This window comes from Microcaecilia unicolor, chromosome 10 (genome assembly GCF_901765095.1).
Source record: "Microcaecilia unicolor chromosome 10, aMicUni1.1, whole genome shotgun sequence".
NCBI classification, from domain to species: domain Eukaryota; kingdom Metazoa; phylum Chordata; class Amphibia; order Gymnophiona; family Siphonopidae; genus Microcaecilia; species Microcaecilia unicolor.
In genome coordinates this window covers 193,955,491-193,981,067 of record NC_044040.1, presented here as the reverse complement: position 1 = coordinate 193,981,067, position 25,577 = coordinate 193,955,491, and the positions used below count along the sequence as shown (strand labels likewise).

Below are 25,577 nucleotides of genomic sequence, written 5' to 3'. Positions count from 1 at the left end.
ACCACGTGGAGGCATCGCAGACATGGTACATCCTCCTGGACCGCCACACAACCGCAACCCTTCGCGGGGGTGGGGGAGACTGAGGATTGGATGTGCCCCTGTAGGCTGGAAATGGTACGGTCTCCAGCAGCGGCGGCGGCGGTTGCTGCGGTAACACTGGGAGGGAAGAGGTAGGGCCGTCGCCATGGCAACCAGGGCGCGCGGGCCTTGTTGTGTGAGGCAGCGCCGCCACCAGCTGAGAGACGCGCGAGGTCCCCGAGTAACGCTGGAAACAGGACCGCCAACGCGCGCGCGAGAGGGGGGGTAGATTGGGGGGAAAAAAACAAAAGGTGTCTTCTTTCGTTTCAAGTGGCGCTCGTCCGAGGGCGTGTGGTGGACTTCGACAGAGGCCGCTTGTCCGCTCGCTCCTCACCCCACCCCCTCTCCTCTCTCTACGGTCGGCAAGCGCTGGCGGTCTCCGAGTGGCTTGACACCTGCAGGCTCCGGAGGTGGACGGAGAATGGGCGCCTGCTGCTCGTGAAGGGCCGGCAGTGATGGAACGCTTGCAGGAGGTCTTTGGGTGCTCACTTTATCAATGAACGGAAGGTAAAAAAAAACCACACGCGAGTTTTTCCAAGTCTAAAGCTACTGCTGGTATAACTTGGCCGGGGGGGGGGGGGGGCGTAGATGACAGGTGAAACTCTCCACATATATCCAGAAATGTTTAGTAATGCTTTCTGTTATATTACTATCATGTATTCCATTACCATGCAACCCCAAATCATTCTGGAATACCAAATGTATATTCTCTTTTTATTTCCACTATCCATGATGTATTGTAAACCACATTGAGCCTGCAAAGAGGTGGGAAAATGTGGGATACAAATGCAATAAATAATAATAATAATGATGACAGAGATTTATGCATTACCTGAGAAGCCTCAAGCTCATATTGGGTCTGTGGCCTTAAAGTTAGGACAGGAGGAGGGCATCAGATTATGAAAAGCAAAACTATTTTTCAAACATCAGTGTTTTGCGAGTGCATTTTAACTTTCTCTTAGGATCCACGAGACCCCCAACACACCCAGTGGGGTATGTGGGCCCGTGGAACGATGGTGAATTTGCAAAAAAAAATGAGTGTTCAAATCTCAGAAAAGGAAGAGGCTTCAAAAATTAGGCAAAATAACAGCAAACTGATACTTTTAATTTACAGTGTTATTATTTATTGCATTTGTATCCCACCTCTTTGCAGGCTCAAAGTGGCTTACAATACCAACTATTTTCTAAGGTGGTAAACCTGGTACATAAGTACATAAGTAATGCCATACTGGGAAAAGACCAAGGGTCCATTGAGCCCAGCATCCTGTCCACGACAGCGGCCAATCCAGGCCAAGGGCACCTGGCAAGCTTCCCAAACATACAAACATTCTATACATGTTATTCCTGGAATTTTGGATTTTTCCAAGTCCGTTTAGTAGCGGTTTATGGACTTGTCCTTTAGGAAACCGTCCAACCCCTTTTTAAACTCTGCTAAGCTAACCGCCTTCACCACTTTCTCCGGCAACGAATTCCAGAGTTTAATTACACGTTGGGTGAAGAAAAGTTTTCTCCGATTTGTTTTAAATTTACTACACTGTAGTTTCATCGCATGCCCCCTAGTCCTAGTATTTTTGGAAAGCGTGAACAGACGCTTCACATCCACCTGTTCCACTCCACTCATTATTTTATATACCTCTATCATGTCTCCCCTTAGCCGTCTCTTCTCTAAGCTGTATAGCCCTAGCCTCCTTAGTCTTTCTTCATAGGGAAGTCGTCCCATCCCCATCCCCGCTTTATTCTTCTTACTCTAGTTCAATTGTTATGGATTTTTAATATGCTGTGCTCAGTAACTCTGTGGTGCCCATAAAACCAATTGAATCTGGATAAGGGTACACAGTCTCCAACCATCATCGCACACACCCTTCCTTCCTCTCTACCTGCTTTCACTCTTCAAGCTACTCGCCCGAAGGTCTGTGTAAATAATTGTCTTAAAAGCGGACTTATCTTTATTGGCGTTGTGCGTAGACTGTGATGCTTCCAGATCACCCATAAAACTAGTGCATCGCGATTAAAACCTCTAACTCCATCGTAATCCCCAACGTGGAGCTGCGTTTCACTCTTTTCAAGGGGATTTATCATCAGTCTGTCAAAAAAACTGTAAAGGCATGATGTTAAGCACTGTCAATACATCTAAGAAACATTTTTTTATGTAATTATAAACATACCATTATAAGTCTTTTAAATGGCTTACCAGGGGAGAGTTACTCCACAGAGTTACTGAGCACAGCATATTAAAAATCCATAAAAATTGAATTTGAGTAAGGAGAATAAAGCCTTCTGGTGTTATAGAGAATTGATTGATCACCTGCACCAGTCATATTATTGGTTCCCTCACTTGATTATTGATTTACAATGGTTTTTGCCATGCCTTAGAGTCGGTGTCTCTTTGCAAGGGATAGGCCCTTTGAAAAGTTGCCTGTCCCCTGCACGGAGAAGAGCCAGATCGCAGGGCAAGCTGGTTGAGAATGATAGATGTGAGGATAACATTTTGAAATATTTGAGTGTAGTTATATAACATACATTATTTGAACCTGTAGAATAAGTAGGGTAAAAGAAAATGTCAGTGGTGGTGGTGGAATTTTCAGAGGGTTGGATGTTATGTATTTAGTGGCAGGGCTGGCTCAACCTGTGGGCCTGATAAGACACTGGCTCAGGGTGCCAGTGTTGAACAGTACCAAAATCCTGGTCTGGCATATATTCCCCTCTCTTCCTCTCTCTGTTCCCCCACCCAAGTCTATCTTCAGATTCCTACAGGGCGATGGCAGCGGTTGACTCACGCTGCTGATGCCCAGTCTTCTTCTGGGAGGCGGCATATGGCAGCGGGAAGGCTCTTGGTTGGGCACAGAAAATGTATGTGAATCGCTGCTGTCGCTCTCGAGCAGTCTGAAGGTAGACAGGAGGGAGGGTGTGGGTTTGACAAAGAGGTATGCTGGATTGCATATGTGTGGAGGAAAGGAAGAAAAAGGGAGAGATTCTGGATTGAGATTTTTGTGCCCTTTTTCGTTGAGGGAGGAGAGAGGGACTTAGAGAGAGACAGAGGGGTATGCTGGACTGCATGGAGGGAGGGAGGGAAGAGAAAGGGAGAGATTCTGGTTTTATGGCTGAGGGAGGAGAGAGGGAAGATGTTGGATCACAGGCAGGGAGGGAGAGATACCGGACTGGGGAGAGAAGGGGCATCATCATTGGTAGAAAAGTTGGCTTAGGGTGCCACAGGCCCTTGAGCCAGTCCTGCTTAAAAGATATAAATTAATTGGTGTTCAGGTTGCCTATGTATGAAAGCCACGTAGATGTTTCTCATAGTAGCTGAGTCCCAGCCTCTTCTGTACTCTCCTCCCCCCCAGTTCTCTTGTCACTCATGTCCCCTTTCTGTCTTCTGTTCTGTCCCTTCTCTTTTCCTGGGCCCCAACCATCTTCCGCTCTTCTTTTCCAAGGCCTTGGTTTTTCCTTGTCCCATACATGTGGGCAGGGACTGTGGCTCTGGTTCGTCATGCACTAGTGCCTCTTACCTCCCTTCTTTCTTTGGAGTGGAGGAGTAGCCTAGTGGTTAGTGCAGTGGACTTTAATCCTGGGGAACTGAGTTCGATTCCCACTTCAGCTCCTTGTGTCTCTGGGCAAGTCACTTAACCCTCCATTGCCCCTGGTACAAAATAAGTACCTGAATATATGTAAACTGCTTTGAATGTAGTTGCAAAAACCTCAGAAAGGCGGTATATCAAGTCCCATTTCCCTTCCCTTCCCTTCCCCTTTGGTTGCTGGGCTGTGAGATTGAAACATGTTCTATTTGAACTACAGGGTTCTGTATCTACTGAGCATTTGCGGTTCAAACATGCAGGCCCCACATGCAGTTCTGGATGCTGGTCTTTCAGATTGTGTTTGATTAACTCAGAGGTCCAAAGCCCCATGATTCAAACATAATATGCTTCAATTGCATTTCCCAACAGCCTTAGAAGTAATCTGTGACTGGAACTAGAGCCGCAGTAACTTAAGGTGAGCCTTTTGATATTGTGTAGCAGGATTTTCAGAAAACATTTGGCAAAGTACCTCATGAACAACTCGTGAGGAGATTAAAAGTCATGGTATAGTAGGCAGTGTTCTATTGTGGATTAAGAACTGGTTACAAGATATAGAGTAGGTTTACAGCCAATATTCTCAATGGAGAAGGGTAAATAGTGGGGTTACCCAGAGATCTGTGCTGGGACTGCTGCTTTTTTTTAACATATTTATAAATGATCTGGAAATGAGAATAACAAATGAGGTGATCAGATTTGCAGATGACAAAACGTTAACTCGCAAGAGAATTGTGAAAATTTGCAAGAGGACATTACGAGACAGGGCATCGAAATGGCAGATGATATGTAATGCGTAGGGAAGAGGACCCAAACTATAACTACATGATGTAGTGTTAATTAGAAGTCCACCCCTATGAAAAGGATTTAGGTGTCATCATTGTTGATACGTTGAAACTGTCTGCTTAGTGTGCGGTGGCTAAGAAAGCAAAGAGAATGTTAGGAATGATTAGGAAAGGAATGGAGAACAAAACTGAGAATATTATAATGGCTTTGTATCAGTCCATAGTGCAACTGATCTTCACATATTGTGTGCAATTTTGGTCATTGCATCTCAATAAAAGATATAGCAGAATTAGAAAAGGTACAGAGAAGGGTGATGAAAATAATAAAAGGGATGGGACAACTGACCTATATTCCCTAAATGCAAGGCATAAAATACAAAGCACTGCATGATCAACCTTCGCTTACATGAGCACACAATTCTGGAATGCACTGCCACGCAACCTGAAAACGATCTACGAGCTGACCGACTTCCGCAAACTACTGAAGACTTATCTATTTGAGAAAATCTACTGCAAGGATCAAAACACATGAAGTCTATACACAATTACAGATACGCATCAATACAAAATCTTCTGAACTCTCTTCCCCCGCATCATCACTACTCTTAAAACTCTATCCACAGATAAAATTGTTAGACCTTTATATTCCCTTGATATTGTCTTTCCCCCTCTCAATTCCCCTACCGTTACTTTCCACTGTTCTATCCCCATATGACATCCTGAATTTACTCTGTCTTCCCATAACTCTTCACAATGTAACCCATAATCTTACTGCAACTAATTGTATTACCATCACTCATAATGTATTGTAAGCCACACTGAGCCCGCAAATAGGTGGGAAAATGTGGGATGCAAATAAATAAATAAATAAATAATGAAAGGCTAAGAAGCTAGGGCTTTTCAGCTTGGAGAAGAGGCAGTTTAGGGAAGATGTGATAGAGGCCTATAAAATACTGAGTGGAGTGGAATGGATAGAAATTATTTTTGGAAAGAGTAGACAATCAATTCAAGGACTAGAGGGCACGCAATGAAGTTACTGGGTAGTAAATTTAGAACAATCAGAGAAAATATTTTTTCACTCACATGTAAGTAAACTCATTGCCAGAGAATGTGGTAAAAGTCAGTTAGCAGAGTTTGAAAGTTTATTTTTACAATAAAATATAACTACGCTTCATTGAGGCATGCTTATATGATGTGAGTGACCACTCATAATGCTATTCCTGGTACTCCTCCCACTCCAAATGGATTGACTCATTTGAACAGATAAATGGTGCAGCTGATCCTTGAGCTAGGCTCAGCCCTGGTGGAGGCTACATCAGAAGTACTTCCCATTAACCATCACATACTCTTCAACATAAACACTGTACATTATTTTTTTTATTAGTAAACTCTAGTTTTGATTGTCTAGCAGTTGGGTTGCATTTGTTTGGTGACAAGTGCTAACATATGTGTTTGTAGATATTGGTGAAATGTGAGTGGATTTTATTCCTGTAAATGTTGAATCTGTTGTGCTGAATACCTTTAAGAAGTGAAGTGCTATTAAAAGTTTAACAGGCTCTCACTCGCTCTCTTTCTTTCTCAACCCCTTCTCCCCCAAAACCCACCCGTAGATATGTATGTTACTGTATTGTACATTCTATTGGTACAAATAATATTCTCAGGCAGCATCCAATTTACAAATAATATTAAAACATATGATATTCTTTACTGTAAATTCCAAATGGCCAGTTGATTTTCGCAGAATGCTTTGGTTGGTTTTTACCGCACTCTTGTTTCTGTAGTCAACCTTTGTTTGCTATTCATCCCAGTCTGCTAATTCTTTTCACGATACATTTATTGACATTAAATCTGACATATGATTTACTATCAGACTATTTCTCACCCTATATACCAATATATCCACTAATGGGAAATTGGAACAAGCTGGACTGTTACAGATTCTGACACAAGACACTACGTGCCAGCAGAATCTTTCACCTCAGTCGCAGAATCAGAACATGGACAGACCCTCAACTGAGCCATAAAACATGCAGACAAAAACTGGAGACCCCCCCAAGAATGCCAGATTCTATATGCAGTGAAAATACTGGTAAAAGTAACAGAATTGCATTTTCTTCCATAATCCGCTAAATACAAAATTAGAAAAGATACTTCCAGTAACTGTGATGTTTTTATAACTTTTCTTACATACCATGTAAAACGAGTTTATCTTGTTGGGCAGACTAGATGACTGTTCAGGTCTTTATCTCCCGTCATTTACTATGTTACTATCTGTTTACTGATGTTGGTTATAAGGTTTATGATCAACCAAGCAAGTTTCAGCTCTGGACAACTAATTTCCAAAGTCATATTTTCAATATACTCAATATCTTTTATACTCAAAATGCTAAAACTGCACCATTGTTGTTTTTCCCACTACATCAGCAAATTGTTAATGCACTCCTGGATTTCATTGGGGGAAAACCCCCCTAAAATAACAGAAGTTAATTCTTGCACAAGGTGCATAGTACAAAAACAAGAACAGCAGAGGCATGACAAACTTATTGATGCTGGAACTCTGCTTCTTAAAATTAGATTTCTACATAAAGAAAATAAATTCCAGTATTTTCAGGTAATCAACCTATACCTCTACTACAAGACATATCACAAAACAGAATGGCATTAGGCAGGTTTATAAAATAGCTTTTCTCAACTGGCTATAAAATATTAGCACATAACTTGAGCAATATTGTAAGCCTTTAGCCTATATCTAGGTTTGTTGGTATCAGCAAAATCTTATATTATGAAAAATGCATGAGAAACCTTGATATTTCATATAATTACAATCATTGCATAATCAAATTCATATCAGATTTAAAGTTACTAATGGAACATTACATTTATTTACAGTAACTTAAAAGCCAGGATTCCTCGAAGTATGAAACTACAGGTAAAATTAAGCTTTCAAGAGGAAAAACAAAACCCAAGTACATACGTTCCCTAATCTTACCATTTTTACGCTTTCTAAAGCAGAAAAAAACTGCCTATAGCCAATTAACATCTCCCATATAATCCAACACTTTCTACCCGCTCCCACTCTCAAAACGAAGAGCGAAAACACGAAAAACAAAACTGCGATGTTTATCACCCCATAAGCACCCTGGAGCTACTCACGAAACGATACAAAACCAACTAAGAACCAGGCGGCCTACCAGCTCAGAAAAAAATGGAAGTTCAAAGTAACCAAGTAAAGGAAGAAAACATGTGCCCGATCATATTCCCCCAATGAACTTCAAAGCTAACGATGTCCCACTGCTTCCAGGTACAGAAGCAACTCCTAGCTAAAACTGGCTTAAAACGGTCCCCGCCTAGCCAAAAACTCATCACTCTGCAAAATATGACTAAAGTTCTGCAAATTAAAGCAACAAGGTCACAGGCATGCTACAGCGGATCCTATCCTTTCGTCCACAGCCTCTCGCGCCAGGCTGTGCCTGCTCTTGGACCCACCAACCCATGCTCCTGTGTGAATGAGGAAAAATAAATCTCTTCCTTACCTTCATGGTGGTCCAGTGATCAGCTGGGTCAGGAGCGATCCTCCTGTGCTTCTGCCCATGTATTGAAAATAGCTGCTGTGAGTTCCTGTGGCTGCAGCAGTGGCAATCTCACGAGACTGCCACTGAAACTTATGGCAGTCATTTTTTCAGTATGGAGAGCGGAGACTGCAGATGTGTAGGAGGATCGCTCCCTAGCTGACCTGGCGCAACAGCCGGTTTGCAAAAAAAAAAAAAAAAAAAAAAAAAAAAGACTCTTGCAAGCCAGCTCCAGCACACCACTGCCTCTGTAAGAAGGTATCAGAAGGCTGCCCCAGACACTTTTTCCCGCACTCCACTAGATTGAACTCCTCTTCAGTCCTCATTCCTCTATCCTCATACCAACTAAACTTCCCAAGCCTTTTTCTGCTGATGTGGGCTCTATCCTACACTGCAAGGTTCATGCTGACATTTCTGCCACTGCCTTCTGATCAGTCTGGGCCAGTGCAGATACTGTTGCCTGAACTTGCCTCCCACTGGACAAGGGTGGGGGGCTGATGAAATGTAAGGATCCTGATCCTCTGTCACCTGCCAATCTGCAGTGAACAATTCTAGTCGGAATGACAGGAAGGAAATTGTATGGCAATTTTACATTGCATAATTGTGCTGAATTCCCTAGGAGTATCATTCTATGATATGAACAATAATACGAGAGAGAAATTATATGATACATTGTGGAGTGTGAAGTGGGTTTGAACACAAAACAGGAGTGTCAAAGAAGGAAGGGACAGTAACCAAGTACTATAAGGATAGGTAAAAGTGAAGCTGGGAGGGTGAGTACTAATGTTCAGTTATTTATGCTAGTAACATGTTAGGTTATGGCTAAGTTAGATATACACAAAATATACTTTACTAGTAAAAAAGGCCCATTACTTGAACGAATGAAACGGGCGCTAGCAAGGTTTTCCTGGGAGTGTGTAAGTTTGAGAGAGAGAGCCAGAGTGAATGTGTGGGTGTGTGACAGAGTGAGACTGTCTGTGTGACAGTGTGTTTGTGAGAATGAGTGTGTGTGACAGGGCCCCCTCCCCTGTTCCTAATGCCCCTCACCCCGTTCCCTCCCCTCCTTTTCCTCCTCCTTCCCACACTTTGGGTTCCTTAAGGCTTTCAAAAGTCTATGTACCCCCGTGGCCCTAACGCCCAGTATCCGGATACCCCACCGCTTTCCTCCTCACCCCTCCCCCAAGATGTAATACTTTCATGTCCTTCATTTTTTTTTTTTTAAAGTGTCCTATCTACTCTGTGTACAAATGCCCGGCATTCAGATTGTGTTCCTCTCGTAAATTTTCATTTCTTTCATTCATTCAGAACTTGCCCCCCCCCTGAACACTTTTGGTTCCTTCAGTCTTTTAAAACTCTCCTATCTACCTGTGTGCTAATGGCCAGCATTGAGATTGTTTTCCTGTCCCAAATTTGCTTGTCTTTCAGTCATTCACAACTCCCCCCCCCCCCCTTCTCCAGTTTAACACTTTCGTTTCCTTCAGTCTTTTAAAACTCTCCTATCTACCCTGTGTCCTAATGGCCAGCACTCTGATTGTTTTGCTTTGCCAAATTGTCTGTCACTGATATCACTGAGGTCAGTGCCTGCCTGCCTGGCAGACCACTTCCGGCAGGCACAGTCCCAAGCACATCCTGTTGGAGGTGAGAATTATTATATAGGATATGAAAGGCAGATAACCTTGATGCATTTTCACATTTTTACTATAATTTGTTTTGTATAAATGTTTGGTATTTCAAAGTCTAGTATAGATATGTTGGTTGAATTTTTCAAAAGATAAAATGAGCAATCAAAATTTAGATTCTGATACAAATTATGATTTTGTATTTCAAAGTCTTGTATAGATACGTTGGCTGAATTTTTCAGATGATAAAATAAGCAACCAAAATTTAGACTGTTGCAAATTATGATTTTTTTAACAACTTAGTTCAAATTGCAGGAGGCTGAATGACGACTGACAAAATTATGGTGTGATCTTGGCAAGCTGATTATGTTTGGCATTCATGCATCATATATTTTCACTTAGCTTGACATTCAGAAAAGAATATAATACAGCCATTACATACTGCATTATAGGTTAGTAGCTTATTTCATAAAGGCTAGTTTCTAGTCTTGTAATGTATGTGCATGACATTGAATAGTTTAGAAGAGCAAAGGTCAACCAACAAGTTGTAGGTAATGTTTATTGGACTAACTTATGTTTGTGATTTGTTTTGAAGAATTATGCATTATCAGGTCAGTACAAAATGAGCTCACGGAAGATATTGCTTGAATATACACTTACATTACTACAGCCTACAGTTTATTTGTATGTTCAGGCAGCATCACCCTTAGCTCAGTTTACACTGACTTGGTGAAAGGGGAATAGTTCAGTTAGTCAAAACTGTGTCATGCTAGTCTAGTTAAGATATCGCCTGTTGTCTTGTTGCTTCACCTAATAGAGATGTATAAATCACTAGATAGCCCTAAGTCATTCAGTAATTTAGGTAAAGCTATCCTATATATAAAAATGAGTGGTTGTTGCAATTGTGCAAGTGCATAGACTGTACAGAATGGTGTTGCCAAACATGAGGTGATGTTGGTTTGGGGCACATGCTAGAATTTACATCCTTAACATGAATTCCAAATTGACTTTTGGAACTGGATGTGAGGAGGTGAGATGGCTAATGTGGACTACAGGAGAACTGAGAATGGTGTGGGCTGCTGGTATAGATCAGAGAATCCAAGGAATTTCTGGCTATGGATAGATGGAACAGAGTACTGGCCATGGCGAGGCTCTCATAGCAGGTCTAGGAGGACATAAATCACAGTAAATACTGGACTGTGCTCTAAGAGGTAGGGCAGTATCCACTGCTGTGGCCTGCACAGGTGGGTAGAAATGTTGGGACCAAGCTGGAAAGGGGGCAGAGACAGCTGGAGTTGCAGAAGTAATCTGAACGATGGAAGGAAATAGTCTGGGGTTGGAGAGGTGACGTGAAAGAGCTCAGCTTTTGAAGGTGAGAGTAAAGAGGTCCAGGCATGAGAGGAGGCCTGAAGGGGGATGAGGGAGGATGCCACCTGCTGATCTCTTGGCAGATTCATTTGTCTGGAAGGTGATAGACTTGTGTATTGGTTTGAAATAGATGGCATCAGGGATGGGGCAGGAAATATTGGGGAGACGAGAGGAGGATCCATGGTTGATGGTTGGGGAAAGTTTAGGATGCCCACTTAAGATGAATTTATGTAGAGTTGGAAGGGACTACGGGTGGGAGTGGGTTTGGACCCAATTACCTCCTTATGGGTTAAGCAGCAGCGCCAGGAGTTATTACCACTGGTGTTTGGTCTAATATGTAGGTGTTTAGAAGAAGGAGTAGTTCCGGCTCCCTGGAAGAAAGCAGTGGTGCGTCCCTGTCCTGAATGGATCTTGGAAAGATGTGTTAGATGTAGCTATATCGAACCTGAGTTTAATGGCAAAGTTGGTGGAGAGGGTAGTATTCCAACAGTTGGTCGAGTATGTGGATAAGGTTGGGGTGTTAAAGCCCTTTCCAATTGGGTTTCTGAGCAGGTTATGGAACTGAGATGCTATTAGCTTTATTGCTAAGTGATGTTCGGGTACAGTTGGACAAAGGTAGAGTGGCTCTTGTGGTGTCATTAGATCTTACAGCTGTGTTTGATGTGCTTGATCATTGTTTGTTAGAGCAACAGTAAGCTAGGAATATGAGGTTAGGTATTACAGTGGTTTATGTGTTTTCTGCAGGATCATTCATTTGGATAAACAGCATAAAATCTATTGTACTCTTTTGGGACCTTGCTAGGGACTTGTGACCTGTATCGGCCAATGTTGGAAACAGGATACTGGGCTTGATTGTCCTTTAGGTCTGTTCCAGCATGGCAACACTTATGCTCTCATACCTACCTAACAAGGTAAGGGGCTGGTACTTGGTGTGGAGCTGCATGTCTGCTGATTAAAAGGTCACCAGGATTGTGAGACTGTGAGCAGCCGGGGCTGCTTGTCTGCCAAAGGAGAGGTGTGAGGTGAGCCACCTTTCTTCCTCTGGAGCTCCCTTCCTGGAAACTATACCTGAAAGAAATGTTGGTGGCCATCCTCCTCCTCTTCAGGTCTGCACAGTTAAAAATTTGGAAAGAAAATCCTGTTAGGAGATTCTCTCCCTGTTCCTGCTGCCCATAAAAGAACAGTGATGGCTGTCATACCCCAGACAACATTTGGCGCATGAGAGGCCATGGAGGGAACACATAGAGCAGCTTGCTGGCCAAGGCTGAACCAGGGTATCTATCCCCTGAGAAGCCAGGTTCCTGCATCAACTGAAGAAGCGATCCACCTTCGCATTGGCTTGTGAGGCCATCAAGTCGAACTGAAGAGGGCCCCCAGCAGTCCACTATGAGCTGAAAGACCTGCTGTCCAAGCTCCCACTCTCCCTAATTCAGAAGAGAGCAACCTGAGAAAGTCTGCTTGCACCTTGTCCTTGCCCGCAATATGGACCACTGAAAGAACATGCAGAGGCTTGCCACTTCCAGGGACACTTCCTGACTTTAGGTCTTGGCTCTGCCTGTTGATGTACGCCACTGCTATCATATTGTCTGTTGTCACTCTGACCACTTTCATTTCAAGGAGCGGCTGAAACTCCAGCAGAGCCAACCGGACCGTCCAGGTCTCTGGTCAGTTGCTGGACCTGGTGCCCTGTGCTACTTTCCCCAGAGAGTGAGCTCCCCAGTTGGGGAGACTTGCATCTGTGGTGACTAAGCACTCACTGAGGAGGATCCAGAAGGCCCCCCCCCCCCCACCAATAGATTCACTGAACTGCCCCACCAGGCCAGACTGAGCCTGGCCCTAGGCGTAAGCAGAAAAGTTCTGAGAGACCAGAGCCCACCGTGACAACAGGGCCTGCTGCAGAGGGTGCATATGAGCTCTCGCCCAGGGCACCACCTCCAGAGTTGTTGCTGTGGAGCCCAAGAACTTAAGTAGTCCGAGACCATGGTCCACGGAAACTTGCACAACTAGTGCTTCCTTGCCCGCTCCTCTAGGAGAAACACCATCCCCTGGATCATGTTAAAGCAAACTCCCAGGTACTCCAGAACCTGAGATGGTTATAGATGGCTCTTGAGATGATCTCACCCCAGGGACACCAGAAGGTAGATCTGATCGGTGGCTTGAAGGGTCTCGCTGCTGTGTCCACCTGAATCAGCCAGTCATCCAGGTATAGGTGAACCTGAACCCTCTGACGCCAAAGGTGCAGTGTCACCACCACCACAATGACCTTGGAAAACATTTGTGGTGCCATAGCCAGGCCAAAAAGCAAGGCCTGAAACTGAGAATGCTAGCCCAACACATAGAAGCGTAGACATCACCTGCGATGATCCACAATAGGGATATGGCGATAAGTCTCTGTGAGGTCCAGGGAAGTCAGAAACTCCCCCAGCCATACCGAGGCTATGAGTGTTGGACCCTGAGGCAAACATTGACCTGTTTGAGGTCCAAGATAGGACAGGGGGCGCCACCTTTCTTCAGGGCGACAAAATAAATGGAGTACCATTCCTGGCTGTGCTCTTCTGGAGGCATCAGCTCCATTGTCCTGAGGGTGCACGGTTGCTGCAGAGTGGGCACAGTAGCCTGTTTCTTCAAAGCTGAACTGCAGGGCAAAGCCATGAGGCATCAGACATTGGATGGGCTAACTGTGTCAGGCTCTGGACCCAAAAAGCTCCAAGGTCTCCCCTCCCAAAAAGGCCCCAGGGGGGGTAGGGGAGGTAGGTCCCCCCCACCTACTTGAGCCTCAATGTGGAAGGGACAGGTCATCAGCGGGAGATGAAATCCCCAAGGGAAACAAATGGCAGACGTTCCTGCTGAAATTGGGCCCATTGCAGTGTGTGTAGACTGAACTGGGAGCTGTGCTGAGCTGTCGGTTCCTGCACACAGAGCAGCACTTCCTGGAGGGTATCCCTGGCCACATGCCAGACATGCTTAGGCCTGACTTTCTGGCTGAACCTTGCCTTGACCTGGGGAACTGGGTGCTGTTCCCCTCCGGCTCTGACACTTTCTGGAAGTGCAAATAAAGGGAATTCCTTTAATTACAGCCACAAGTCAAGGGATTTCCCTGTTAAGGGTTGCTCGGCTTCTCTTTTTTTTAATGACAGGAACAGCAAAAAAGCCTTATTCCCTAAAACAGGGAGAAAGGCTTCCCAGGACAATTTGGAGGGGCTGCAGAGGGAGCTTCTGGGGAACACACCCAAATAGGGTGAACGGGCAAGAAGGGTGTGGGGATGAGGACCTGCTCTCCTCAAGTGAGATCTCTTGGTTCCAAGCCAAAGCCAAGAGGCACTAAGAAATACAACTGGGGGCTGCTTAACCAAGGAAGTCCTGAGACTTTGACTTGGGAGCGGCCATTAGGCTCGACCATGCTGTGTGGCTGCAGCCAGCAGAGTGGGAGAACTAGGCCAAGGACAGAACACCATCTGCTGGAAGGTAGAGCAAAATACTGGATTGTTCCAGAGAGCACTACAGATTATAACCGGTGATGTCACTGGTTAAATTCAGTTTTCTGTACCTCCATCTGCTGGTGGGAAGGGATAACATCTGCTAGTTCAGAACAGTGTACGCTGATACTAAGAAAGTTGTTGTCACATTAACCAGCCAAAGTGCCTGCATGCCTTCCCAAGAGAGAAGCAGTGGGAGTCTGACAAGGTTCTCCAGTCTGTGGACATTTGGAGGTTTCTGCTTGATATTTGAAGATCACAGATTCTTTTCGTACGATGGGCAGTCTCAGTTGTATTTAGTGGTCTGCATAGGGGTGAAGCAGCATAGAAGTTGTCTTTGGCCAGGTGAACCAAGGAGGTTGTTGGGTCAGCCTGCATTTTGATTTGCAAAGAAATCCTGCCTGGTCTCTAGGTTCACTTGACTGGGGTACAGGTGACTTGGGTAGGGGTTGGTGTGGTTACGCTAGAGGATGTTTGCAGGGCAATGATGTGGTTATCACTGCCCTCGTTTAAGCATTACAGACTAGATATCTGTGCTGGGAAGGTGATGCCTAAGGGGGCTTTGTCTTCTTCCTTTCTCATTCCTGGAAGCTTGGGTACATCTCATCAGTCTGGGCTGTTCTAGCTGGATGATAAGGAAGGCAAAATTTGTTCTCGTCTGCTAATTTTCTTTTCTTGATTCCTGCTAGACCAGCCCAGGACCTGCCCTGGAAGACTAATTTTCCCTTGGGGAGGATGACCCATCAGCAAGTTTAATCTTAAGAGTTGAAGCATGATCTCAGCTTTGAACTTAGAGGTATACAGGAATTTTTCTTTTCACTTTTTAGGGGGTTTGTTGTTAGGTGGTTTGTTATACAGCTTTGTCAATGATTTACTGCCAAATCCCAGAGCTGCAACACTCATATTTTATTTATTTTAAAAACTTATAGCCTGCCTAACACCTAGGTGGGTTCCGAAATATGCACACATTTAAAAACATAAAACACAAAAATTACACAAATAATGATTTTACCAATATGGTCAACAAAACAATCTACATATACTGCTGCATATCAAAACAGTCAATATGTACTACTGTATAATAAAAACTTCTCTGAATTCTATCTGCTTAACATACAAGCTTTCATAAATGTGTTTCTAAAAATGTAGTAGTAGTAGTAATGTCTTAAACCGTTGCAATCCATTGCTCATCTGCAAATGTCCAGGTAATTAGCTCCAAGGGACAGGACCTGCCACCGAGATAGCTGTGGCCCTTGTGTCCACATTCTGTGTCCTTTAACAACTGATTAATAGAAAGCCGCATGCCTGCCTTAGATCTTGGGGAATGGCGAGGATGGTATGAAACCGAGAATTTGGACAAATACCAAGGTGTTTCTAAATAAATGGCCAGATAAATGTCAAACCTTTAAACAAAATTTGCAATTGTACTGGTAGCCAATATATTTGCTTCAACAGTGGACCAGCACATTCAAATCTAGTTACTCCCCAAATCAATTGTTCGGTAGCATTCTGTATCACATGTAGTGCTTTGCAATGAAAAAAGGCCATCCCCAAGTACAGAGCATTACAATAATTTAGCTTTTGCATCACCAAACATTGCACTAAATTCTAAAATCATAACTTGACAACATTTGGTTTTAATGTACTCAGTAGGTGCATTTGAAAGAATGACTTGACCACAGACATAACTTGTTCTTGCATAGATAATATGGAGTCCAACAAACCTCCTAACACTCTCATCTGCCTGTGAACAGAAATTTTAACATCACCCACAACAATTAGGACTCCCTCCCCTCTCTGCAGGTAAGGCCAAGAAGAATCTACACACCTCCCCACAAGCATCAACTCAAGTTTTTTGCTAAAACTAAGGCTAACTTAAGATGACTCATCCAGTCTTCCACCTTACCTAATCAAAGTGATAACTTGTCTACAAGCACTGTTGTCCAGTTGGCCATATGAAAAAAAAGCTGAACATCGTCCACCTAAAAATGGTAACTGACATTCAAATCCTGAAACACCCTTCCTAGCGATGCTAAATAAAGATTAAAAAGCATCCCATGGCACCCCCTTATGTAGAGGAACAATTTTGGAAACAGAACACCCACTCTTCACCTGCATAAAACAATCATTAAAATATTAAAAAAACCCATCATAAACCGAACCACCAATCCCCATCGAGAACATTTTTTCTAATAAAATTTGAACATCCACAGTGCCAAATGAAGAGGACACATCCGGTGAAACCAAACAAACAAAATTGATTTGATTATTTATTCATTCATTCATTTGCACACTTGATATATTGTCAAAGGCCTACACATACCACACTTGAGTTCATAGAATGTAGAGACCAACAATGACTTAACACTGACCCAGTTGAAATTCATACTGGTAGGGGTCTAACATGTGCTCTCTCCACAAACTGCGTCAACTGTTTCAATACAACTTTTTCAATCACTTTGCCAAAAACGTCAATACTGAAATTGGTCTCTAATTTCTCATAATTGTCTGATCCAAACTATCCTTTTTCAAAAGATTTTTTATTGTTGTTATTTTTAATCATATCTGATATAATGCCTGCATAATGTCACTCAAATCAGTGTTCTCTGCTGCTATCTGTTGGTTGAGGTTCTTAGTCTATCTGTCTGGACCAGGGGGTTCTCAACCCAGTTCATGGGACACACTCTTAGCCAGTTAGACTTTCAGGATGTCTGCTGTGAATATGCATGAGATGGATTTGCATGTCCCTACCTCCATTGTATTCAAGTTTATTTCATGCCATATTCATTGTGGGTATCCTGAAAACCTGATTGGCTAGGTGAGACCCAAGGACTGAGTTGAGAACCCTTGGTCTAGACTACTCTAGCAGGATTCAAAGAAAGGAAATGATCAGGTAAGAACAAATTTCACTTCTTGGTCTCAATAAAGAAATGGGTCCAAAAATCTCCGTAGTTGGTAGAAGGATGAATGATAGGGAATGTGAAGATTTAAGCCCATGCATATTGGATTTTTACTTTCCTTATTGTCTCAGTGTTTTTGTAGTTCTAAGCCAGTTTACAAGTGAGTATAGGCATCTTTTCTAAGCTTTTAGAGCCTCTGTAACTGTCTTTGAGTTCTGTAATTCTTTTTGACACATGGGACGAAACTGAAGATGCTTTGTGAACAGAAACACATAATTGTCTATCCTGCTCATAATGGAGCTATTATAAACTAGAAATAATGTTTTATGCTTAAAATGGATTCCTGAATGCAGTGTACCACAAGGATCCCCCTTTCACCAACCCTCTTCAACCTAATGATGACACCCCAAGCCAAGCTATTAGGTAACCAACAGCTCAACCCATATATATTTGCAGACGATGTCACGATCTACATCCCATTTAAACAAGACCTAAAAGAAATTACTAACGAAATCAACCAAAGCTTCCAAATCATGCACTCCTGGGTGGATGCATTTCAACTGAAACTCAACGCAGAAAAAAACACAATGACTTATAATCACCTCACAATAGAATACACACAAATTCAACACCATAACCACCCCAAACGTTACCCTCCCTGTCTCAGACAACTTGAAAATTCTGGGAGTCACCATTGATTGAAATTTCACACTTGAAAACCATGTGAAGAATACAACTAAAAAAGTGTTCCATGCCATGTGGAAACTCAAAAGAGTAAAGCCCTACTTCCCAAGGGCCATTTTCATGAAACTGGTGCAGTCATTGGTGCTAAGTCATCTAGATTGTTGCAATGCACTCTTTGCTGGCTGCAAAGAACAGATCATCAAAAAAGTTCAAACAGCCCAAAACACAGCAGCCAGACTCATATTTGGGAAAACAAAATATGAAAGCGCTAAACCCCTAAGAAAGAAACTACACTGGCTACCATTGAAAGAACGAACCACATTCAAAATCTGCACAATTGTTCATAAAATCATTTATGGAGATGCCCCGACTTACATGCTAGGCCTCGTAGACCTGCCACCCAGAAATGCTAAGAGATCTACCCGCACCTTTCTTAACCTACACTTCCCCAACTGCAAAGGAATAAAATACAAACTAACACATGCATCTAGCGTCTCTTATATAAGCACGCAGATGTGGAACTCTCTCCCAATAAACCTAAGAACGATCAAAGAACTGACAGATTTCCGCAAATCCCTGAAGACATACCTCTTTAGCAAAGCCTACCACGAAAACCCTTAACTAATGACAACACAATACCTAACCAAAATAGCACAGAATGTATTTTCCAATAATGACTTGTTCAAACCTACCTCTATTCGTTTACCTCTATGTAATACCAATTGTTTTCTCTAACCTGGTATAGTTATGCTATAACAGGTCTCCTGTAAGCCACATTGAGCCTGCAAATAGGTGGGAAAATGTGGGATACAAGTGCAATAAATAAATAAATAAAATTGTACTACTTTTCAGTACTATGTTTCTTCTATCTTGTATTGTGCAAATGTTTTGTATTTACAAACAGGCAGTCATTTACTAAAGATTATTAAATAACCTTTGCACCTTAAATGGATATGCTACCAAAGATATTTACTAGCTGAAAGGGCCCATCATAAATGGGTAGACACTACTTCTCATATACCATACCCTGGCAACACTGTATTGTCTCTTGAGCAGTCCAGTGCTGTACTGTTCCTCCATTGACATGCTGCTGTTTACCAGAGCCTGCTATGCTATGCCACACCACATCTCTCCCAGGCATAAGAGGGTCTACTATGCTGTCTCCTTGCTGTGGCTCTCCTGGGCATTCTGCTGCCACAGGGACCACCTCTTGTGCCATACCATGCCCCACTATGCCACCACTGAATGTCCCTGCACTCTGGCCTCTCTCATTGGCAGCATGCATGCTAGTTGCACAAAGACTGGCTAGTGTACAACACAATATATGCAGGCTGCACATCCACAATGGCCAGCTCAAAGTTGACAAATATGATCGAAAATATATAATATATAGTATATTTGAATTCGATTTGAGATGTATTTTACTCTGAAGATGTTTCTCTTTAACTCCTTTACTTGAAGATATATATTCACTTGTACAGATCTGTCCTTTTCTTTTTCAGTTCAGCAGATGACCTATGCCAATACAGTTTGCCAGAATAAACTTTTCAAGTTTCTGAGGCATATACTTTAAAAACTATGAACACCAGTGACTTTGTAACATGCCCTGGTTCCAAAAGTGGATATGCAGCAAAAATAAAAGCAAAGTAAGTGCATTATCTTTAATTCTAAGTGATTTTGTTAAAAATATATAGAATAGAAAATGATTGTTTTCAATAATGCACTAAAATGAAATCTAAAAATTTACATAGTAACCTATGGAACTTTGTAAGTCTAAGTGCTTTGAAAATGAGCCCCATAGTTTCATAAAAAATAAATAACAAACCAAGCACATAGAAAGGGATCAACAGAGAAAAACTGCCAAGCGATATTTTGGTTATTGTTCCTAAATCTGAGCAAACTTCACCAAGCACTCATGCTCCCATCAGTTAGCCTGGGAAACCAACAGTCAAGTAATTAAAGATAAAGCAGATTCAAAGAATGTTCTGATTTGGAAAATCCACTGGAGAGGACAGGTGACCAGTGCTATCAACAGAATGAGCAGATAAGGGGAATTCAGTTTTCGAAAAAGGTATGTCAGATGGTTTAGCTCTCTTAAATGTAAGTTAGCCAGTAAGAAATAACTGAAAATGGTGGCCAGTTAGCATATATCATGGGGCATATTAACAGATTAAAATGGTCTTGTAATGAGCATACTAATCGTAAGGTCATCATTGGTGCAGTGATCTGACCCTGTAAAATGTTCCTTTACCGAGATGTTTCCTTGCTTTTGTATACATCAGAAAGAAGAGCAACGTAAAGGCCTGTTCAAAAATATTTTTTTTGGGGGGGGGGGGGGGGGGGGGGTGGCAGCAAAGGAATTCATCAGTGACTTTGTGATCAGGGTACGAAAATGAAACTCCAGAACTATTTAAGAATATCAGACATTTGAAATTTTAAAATGATCAAATGCTTCAGAAGGAACCTAAGACTTATGGGGCCGTATGTAATAGACTGTGCTGTCCTTTAGTACAGTGGTTTACTTTTGATTTTCCTGTGCTAGCCTTAATCCTGAGTCAACAAGGGGTTTGGCACAGAAAAATCTGCAGTAAAATCATTGCGCTAAAGACTAGCTCAGGCAGCCTGCATGGAGATACACTGAATTGGGAAAGGGCTTATTTTTGAGGGTGATGGGGGATGGGGATGAGTCCAGTTGTCCTGAATTTATTTTTCTTTAGCACAGAATTTTTGCTTCAGCGCAGGACTGATATAAGAATCGGTATGGGTGGATCAGGGTTATATAAGGTGGTACACCACTTCATCTCGGAGACCTCGTGGCATGTGGGCTAGGTAGCCACCCTTGCCTCAGGCCTACCAGGTCTGGGGCACCATGGGTCAGTGCATCCTGAGCTTGGGCTTCCAGCACAGGTAGGACCTCAGTTACAGAGCCTCCATCCTGCTTGGTCCTCTGTGCACCAAAAGTGCTTCCTTGGTGTGGTGAGGTATCCCGTGGCATCTGTCACCACTGTCATCTTGTAATGCCATTATTTTTTATGCCTTTCTGTCCCCTACCAGTGTGTCTAGATGCACTGCTAGATGTCGGGCATTTCCATTTTACAAGGTACTGGCAGTGCGAGGGATGCTTCTGAAGGCCTCCCCAGACCAGGTAAGTATTATTGGTCCTGGAGGGATCCAGCACCATGAAGGTACTCGTGAGGGTTTTCCTGTGCTGGGTGTCGTGCAAGGATCCTGGAATTTTTGTGATAGGGGTAGGGGGTTGTGAGTGCTTCCAAACTTTTTTTTATTTTCACTTTCTCTGTTCCTGTCAGTGTATGAGCCAGACTCTGCTCATACACTTGACAGGAAGGGAGACATTTTTACTATTTAAATTGAAGTGGCAGTATATACTGTTTGAGTACATGCTTTTTAATGCTGTGGTAAATTTTTATATAAACTAGCAACAAACTGCTACTTTGCCTTTAGGTCCACCGGGAAAAAGGTGTCACTTAATAAAATAGTTACTGTTAAATGAGCCTCAACTGCCCTGGGCTGGCACCAAGCCAAAGCTTGTACACAAACACATAGCTCAATTGTGGATTTCTCTCACAGGCTCTGACCAGTAGATTGCAAAAACATCAGTGGAAAACAACTCTCAGTAACAGAAAAAAAAAACACTAATGAAAAGAACTAATACTCTGGTCATCTTATCAAGAGTAATTTAAAAAAATGTGATGTTCTTTTAACCGTGTCACAAAAAAAATTATAACATTCAAAAATCTAACACTCAATGAATATTGTCCCCCCACAGTCTACCTCGGTATCATCTGATGGAAAACATGGCAGCCAGATATAATCAACTCTTTTTTTCTAATTAGCGTGAGATTGGTTCTTCGGTGTAAATTTTTTCTTTGATTGGGGAAAAACACGCTGGCTTTAATTATATCTGGCTGCTATGTTTTGCTCACCTATTATCAGACATAATTCTGTTGTGTGCATTTGTCAGTTTTATCTCCATTCATACACACCAACCCTTTTTCTCCCCTATCCCCATCTACCCAGGCTTATTTTACGTCACTATTTTAGTGCATCTTGTGATTTACTTCCATATTTAGGCAGTATCTTTTACAGTAGCCAGCTTCTTTTCCCTGAACTTGGTAAATGGAATCAGTCTTTTGAAACCTGGTCAGACATGCATTTAAATAGTCAAATTAAAAGGTATTGCCTACATTTTGTTTTTGTTAACTTTTATATCAATACAGCCAAGTGGACTAACGGAGCAACCACACCACGTTACTTTTAAACAGGTAACACTGAAGGCAACAAGTCCATGTCATTCTTACTGATTTGTCATACTATAGATAAAACTTTATTATTACTGATAGACTTTTAAATTCTGTAGGCACTTAAGAGAACTGCACTTGGAAACGGTACAACTAGAGCTAGAAAACCAGGAAATGGAGGAGAAACTGATACAACTACGTCGAAGTATGAGCAGAGAAAAAGAAGAGAGAGAGTAAGGCTAACTTAATATTTACATTTAAAAAATGATTTATTCTTTTTATAAACTGAAACAAGTAGATTAAGCTATTTATTATAAGTACCATAAAGCCCATTGATGGCTAATAAGTCAGTTTCTTTGGCCCCAATTTGCTGTAAAATTAAAGTAGAACCTACTAGTCCTGCTGTAATGTTACCTTATACTTGGGCAAATATATATGACTAGTAAAAAAGCCCCGTTTCTGATGCAAATGAAACGGGGGCTAGCAAGGTTTTCTTTGTGCATGTGGGAGTGTGTGTGTCCCTGCCCTCTGCCCTCTCTCTCCCTTCCCCTGTGCCGTCTGTCCCCTCCCCCCTCGGAGTCGAGTCCTTCAGTGTTAAGTTTCTTGCTGTGCTGTGTTTGTGTTACAGAGATAGTGAGGGCTTCTGCCCTCTCTCCCCTCCCCCCTCTGAGTCCTTCACTGTTACAGAGAGAGCGATTTGATTTCGTGCTTTGCTGTGTTTTCCTTCACTGTTTGTGTTACAGAGAGAGCAAGGGCGGGGCAGACACTCATGGGGAAACCGGATATCTCTCCCCCTTCACACTTCCAGCTGGAGGCTTCATTTAGAACGTTGGTGGTGCCTTTTATATATAGAGATAATGTACAGGCCTAAAATGCTATTCAAGGTTCTGTGTGTTTTGGATGAGCTAGGATGGGGCAGAGGAGACAGACTTGGGGGCAGAAGCTTTGCTGTTATCAACTCCAAAATGGATTAATGTGGTCTTCCTGATGTCTGTTGTGTGTTGTGCCTGCTTTCTTTGGCTGCTGATGTCAAGCACCCCCCCCCCCCCCATTGTTAGTGATGTTCTCATTAGGGGACACAGCCTAGTTTTTGTTTTGTTTTTATTTTGATTTATAAGAATTTTTAAATTACGTATTTCAAGAGTAACGCTTGACAGAAAACAAAGGTACTATAAAGCAAAACAGGAAAACATTCCCAAGAACAAAACCAAACCCATATTCAGTCCTCAAATCAGAGTGAGGGAGCGAAAGAAAATGGGGGTTCAAATATTGAGCTGGTTGCTGAGTGGTAATAGTAATGCTTATCAATGACAGTAACGCTATATCTGCAGTAAAACACATTTCAAAGAAAATGAACTTTTCTAAACATTCGGCAACGCTGGTAATTGGAGAGTAAAACCAGTACTAGGTGGACTTTTACGGTCTGCGCCCTGATCATGGCTGAATAGATATGGATAGGCTGGCGTGTAAATTTTTAGGGGCTTCGACGTTAGCTTCAGAACTTTTAGTACAAGAACAGTGCTGGGCAGACTTTTACAGTCTGTACCCTGAGAAAGGCAGGGACAAATCAAACTCGGGTATACATTTAAAGTAGCACATACCATGTAAAATGAGTTTATGTTGTTGGGCAGACTGGACGGACCCGTTCAGGTCTTTATCTGCCGTCATTTACTATATGTTATTCCTCTGCCAAACTGACAATATAGAAAAAACTTTGCAAAACAAAATATATTGTCTGGTTGGCAGAGGAATGTTTAGAAAAGTTCATTTTCTTTGAAATGTGGTTCACTGCAGATAGTTCTTGTTTTCTTGAAATGTGATGTCCTGTAGATAGTATTCATGCTTCGCAGGGCAGAGCACTGGTGATGACTGAGCAGGGTAAAGTTAGGGTTTATTGATCCTGGCAATGCAGGGATTCATTATGGACAATTAACAATATCCATTGTAGGTAGGAAGCAAAATTTCATAATTGTTGATGTAGGCCATTAGATGTGGTGGTTGATTGGAGAGGTGGCCCAGCTGATAAGACTCACTGCTCATAGGATTTACCTGCTACATGAGGGGGCTGATGCTGAGTCTATTCAAAAGTCAGCACGTACTATGCCTGATTGAAGTGCTTGATAGAGCTCATACCCAGTATTGGTGGTTGCTGAAGGGTGTGTCAAGGAGTGGCACTGCTATTTAGATGCACTGGGTGAAGACTTTTCTATCAACAGGCAGGGCTTTTTTTGAGGGGGAACTTGGGGGTACTGAGTACCGGCATCTTTTCCATTGTCTGCTAAAATTGACCCATGGTCCCCAAGTTTTAATGAAAGAGCTCAGGCTCTACATACCAATTCTGTCTTGCCATAGATTCTGTGACTGGTTGCAGGGGGCTATTGTGCGGTGGGTTCCTCAGTGATTACCCCACCTCTGAAGGGTGGCCTGACATTTGAGTACCGGCACCGTCAACAGGACAATACTATTGAGGGTACTGCTAGTTGTAAATCAGGTGAATCTTTGCAGGAGGAGACCAACTTCATGGCAATGTCTATTTTTTCAAGGAACTTATGTCAGAATACTGACTGGGTAGGGCCCTCTGTGACTCCTCCTTTTAAGTCTTCTTGGCTGAGCATCTACTTTATGGCCATCTTGGAAGAAGATCTTTGTCTTCTGTATTTGTGGGAATCACTAGGACCAGTGCTAGCTCTGCTGCATAATTCATTCCGACATTGGATCCAGGGTGCATGACTTGGGCATTCTTCCCACAGATGTGGAAGGTGTTCAATGGACAGTTCAGAGGCTCAGGGGCCACACGCGCCTGAAGGTTTGCTCTTCTGACTGCTCCATTAAAGAGCAGCGAGAGTTGGCCCACATGAAGTATAACATTGGCTCCCTTTGCCAGAAATAAGGGACACAAATCACACATTTTTTCGGCTTAGACTAGGGGTGAGCCTGGGGGCATTCTTTAAAATTATTGGTTGTTCTCCCAAGCTAGGTCTGCTAAGCAAGACGGCAATGATGACAATACACAATCCAGAGTGGGTTTTGATCTTCTTGAAAAGAAATCCAGAATACTATGCCTCTGTATGGACAAGAGACAGAGCTTGAATCTGTGGACTAAGGGGCTCATTACAGTCCCTTGTGGTCTTGTAAGGAAGTCTGCCATATGAGAGTCCTAACCGGGTTCCTTAGCCATGGCTGTGGGTTTGGTCAGGGCTTCCTTGGCCTTGCAGGTCAGGGCCTGGATGGCACCCTGTCTTTTGGCAGGGAGTTCCATAATGTGCAGCCCCT

At 42.8% G+C, this 25,577-nt stretch overlaps 1 protein-coding gene across 4 annotated transcripts in view; it reads left to right on the top strand.

Moving 5' to 3' along the window:
- The first annotated feature begins 220 nt into the window (after positions 1-220).
- Positions 221-25,577, top strand: part of ZBBX (zinc finger B-box domain containing) — a 182,708-nt gene continuing 157,351 nt past the window's right edge. For 3 of the 4 annotated variants that reach the window (XM_030217101.1, XM_030217100.1, XM_030217098.1), the window contains exons 1-3: positions 221-585; positions 19,548-19,691; positions 22,424-22,537. In XM_030217101.1, the coding sequence (XP_030072961.1) occupies positions 19,624-19,691; positions 22,424-22,537 (182 nt within the window). In that variant the 5' untranslated portion in view covers positions 221-585; positions 19,548-19,623. Of the gene's footprint in view, positions 586-19,526; positions 19,692-22,423; positions 22,538-25,577 lie in introns of all 4 variants that reach the window. The other variant, XM_030217099.1, reaches the window with a different exon arrangement.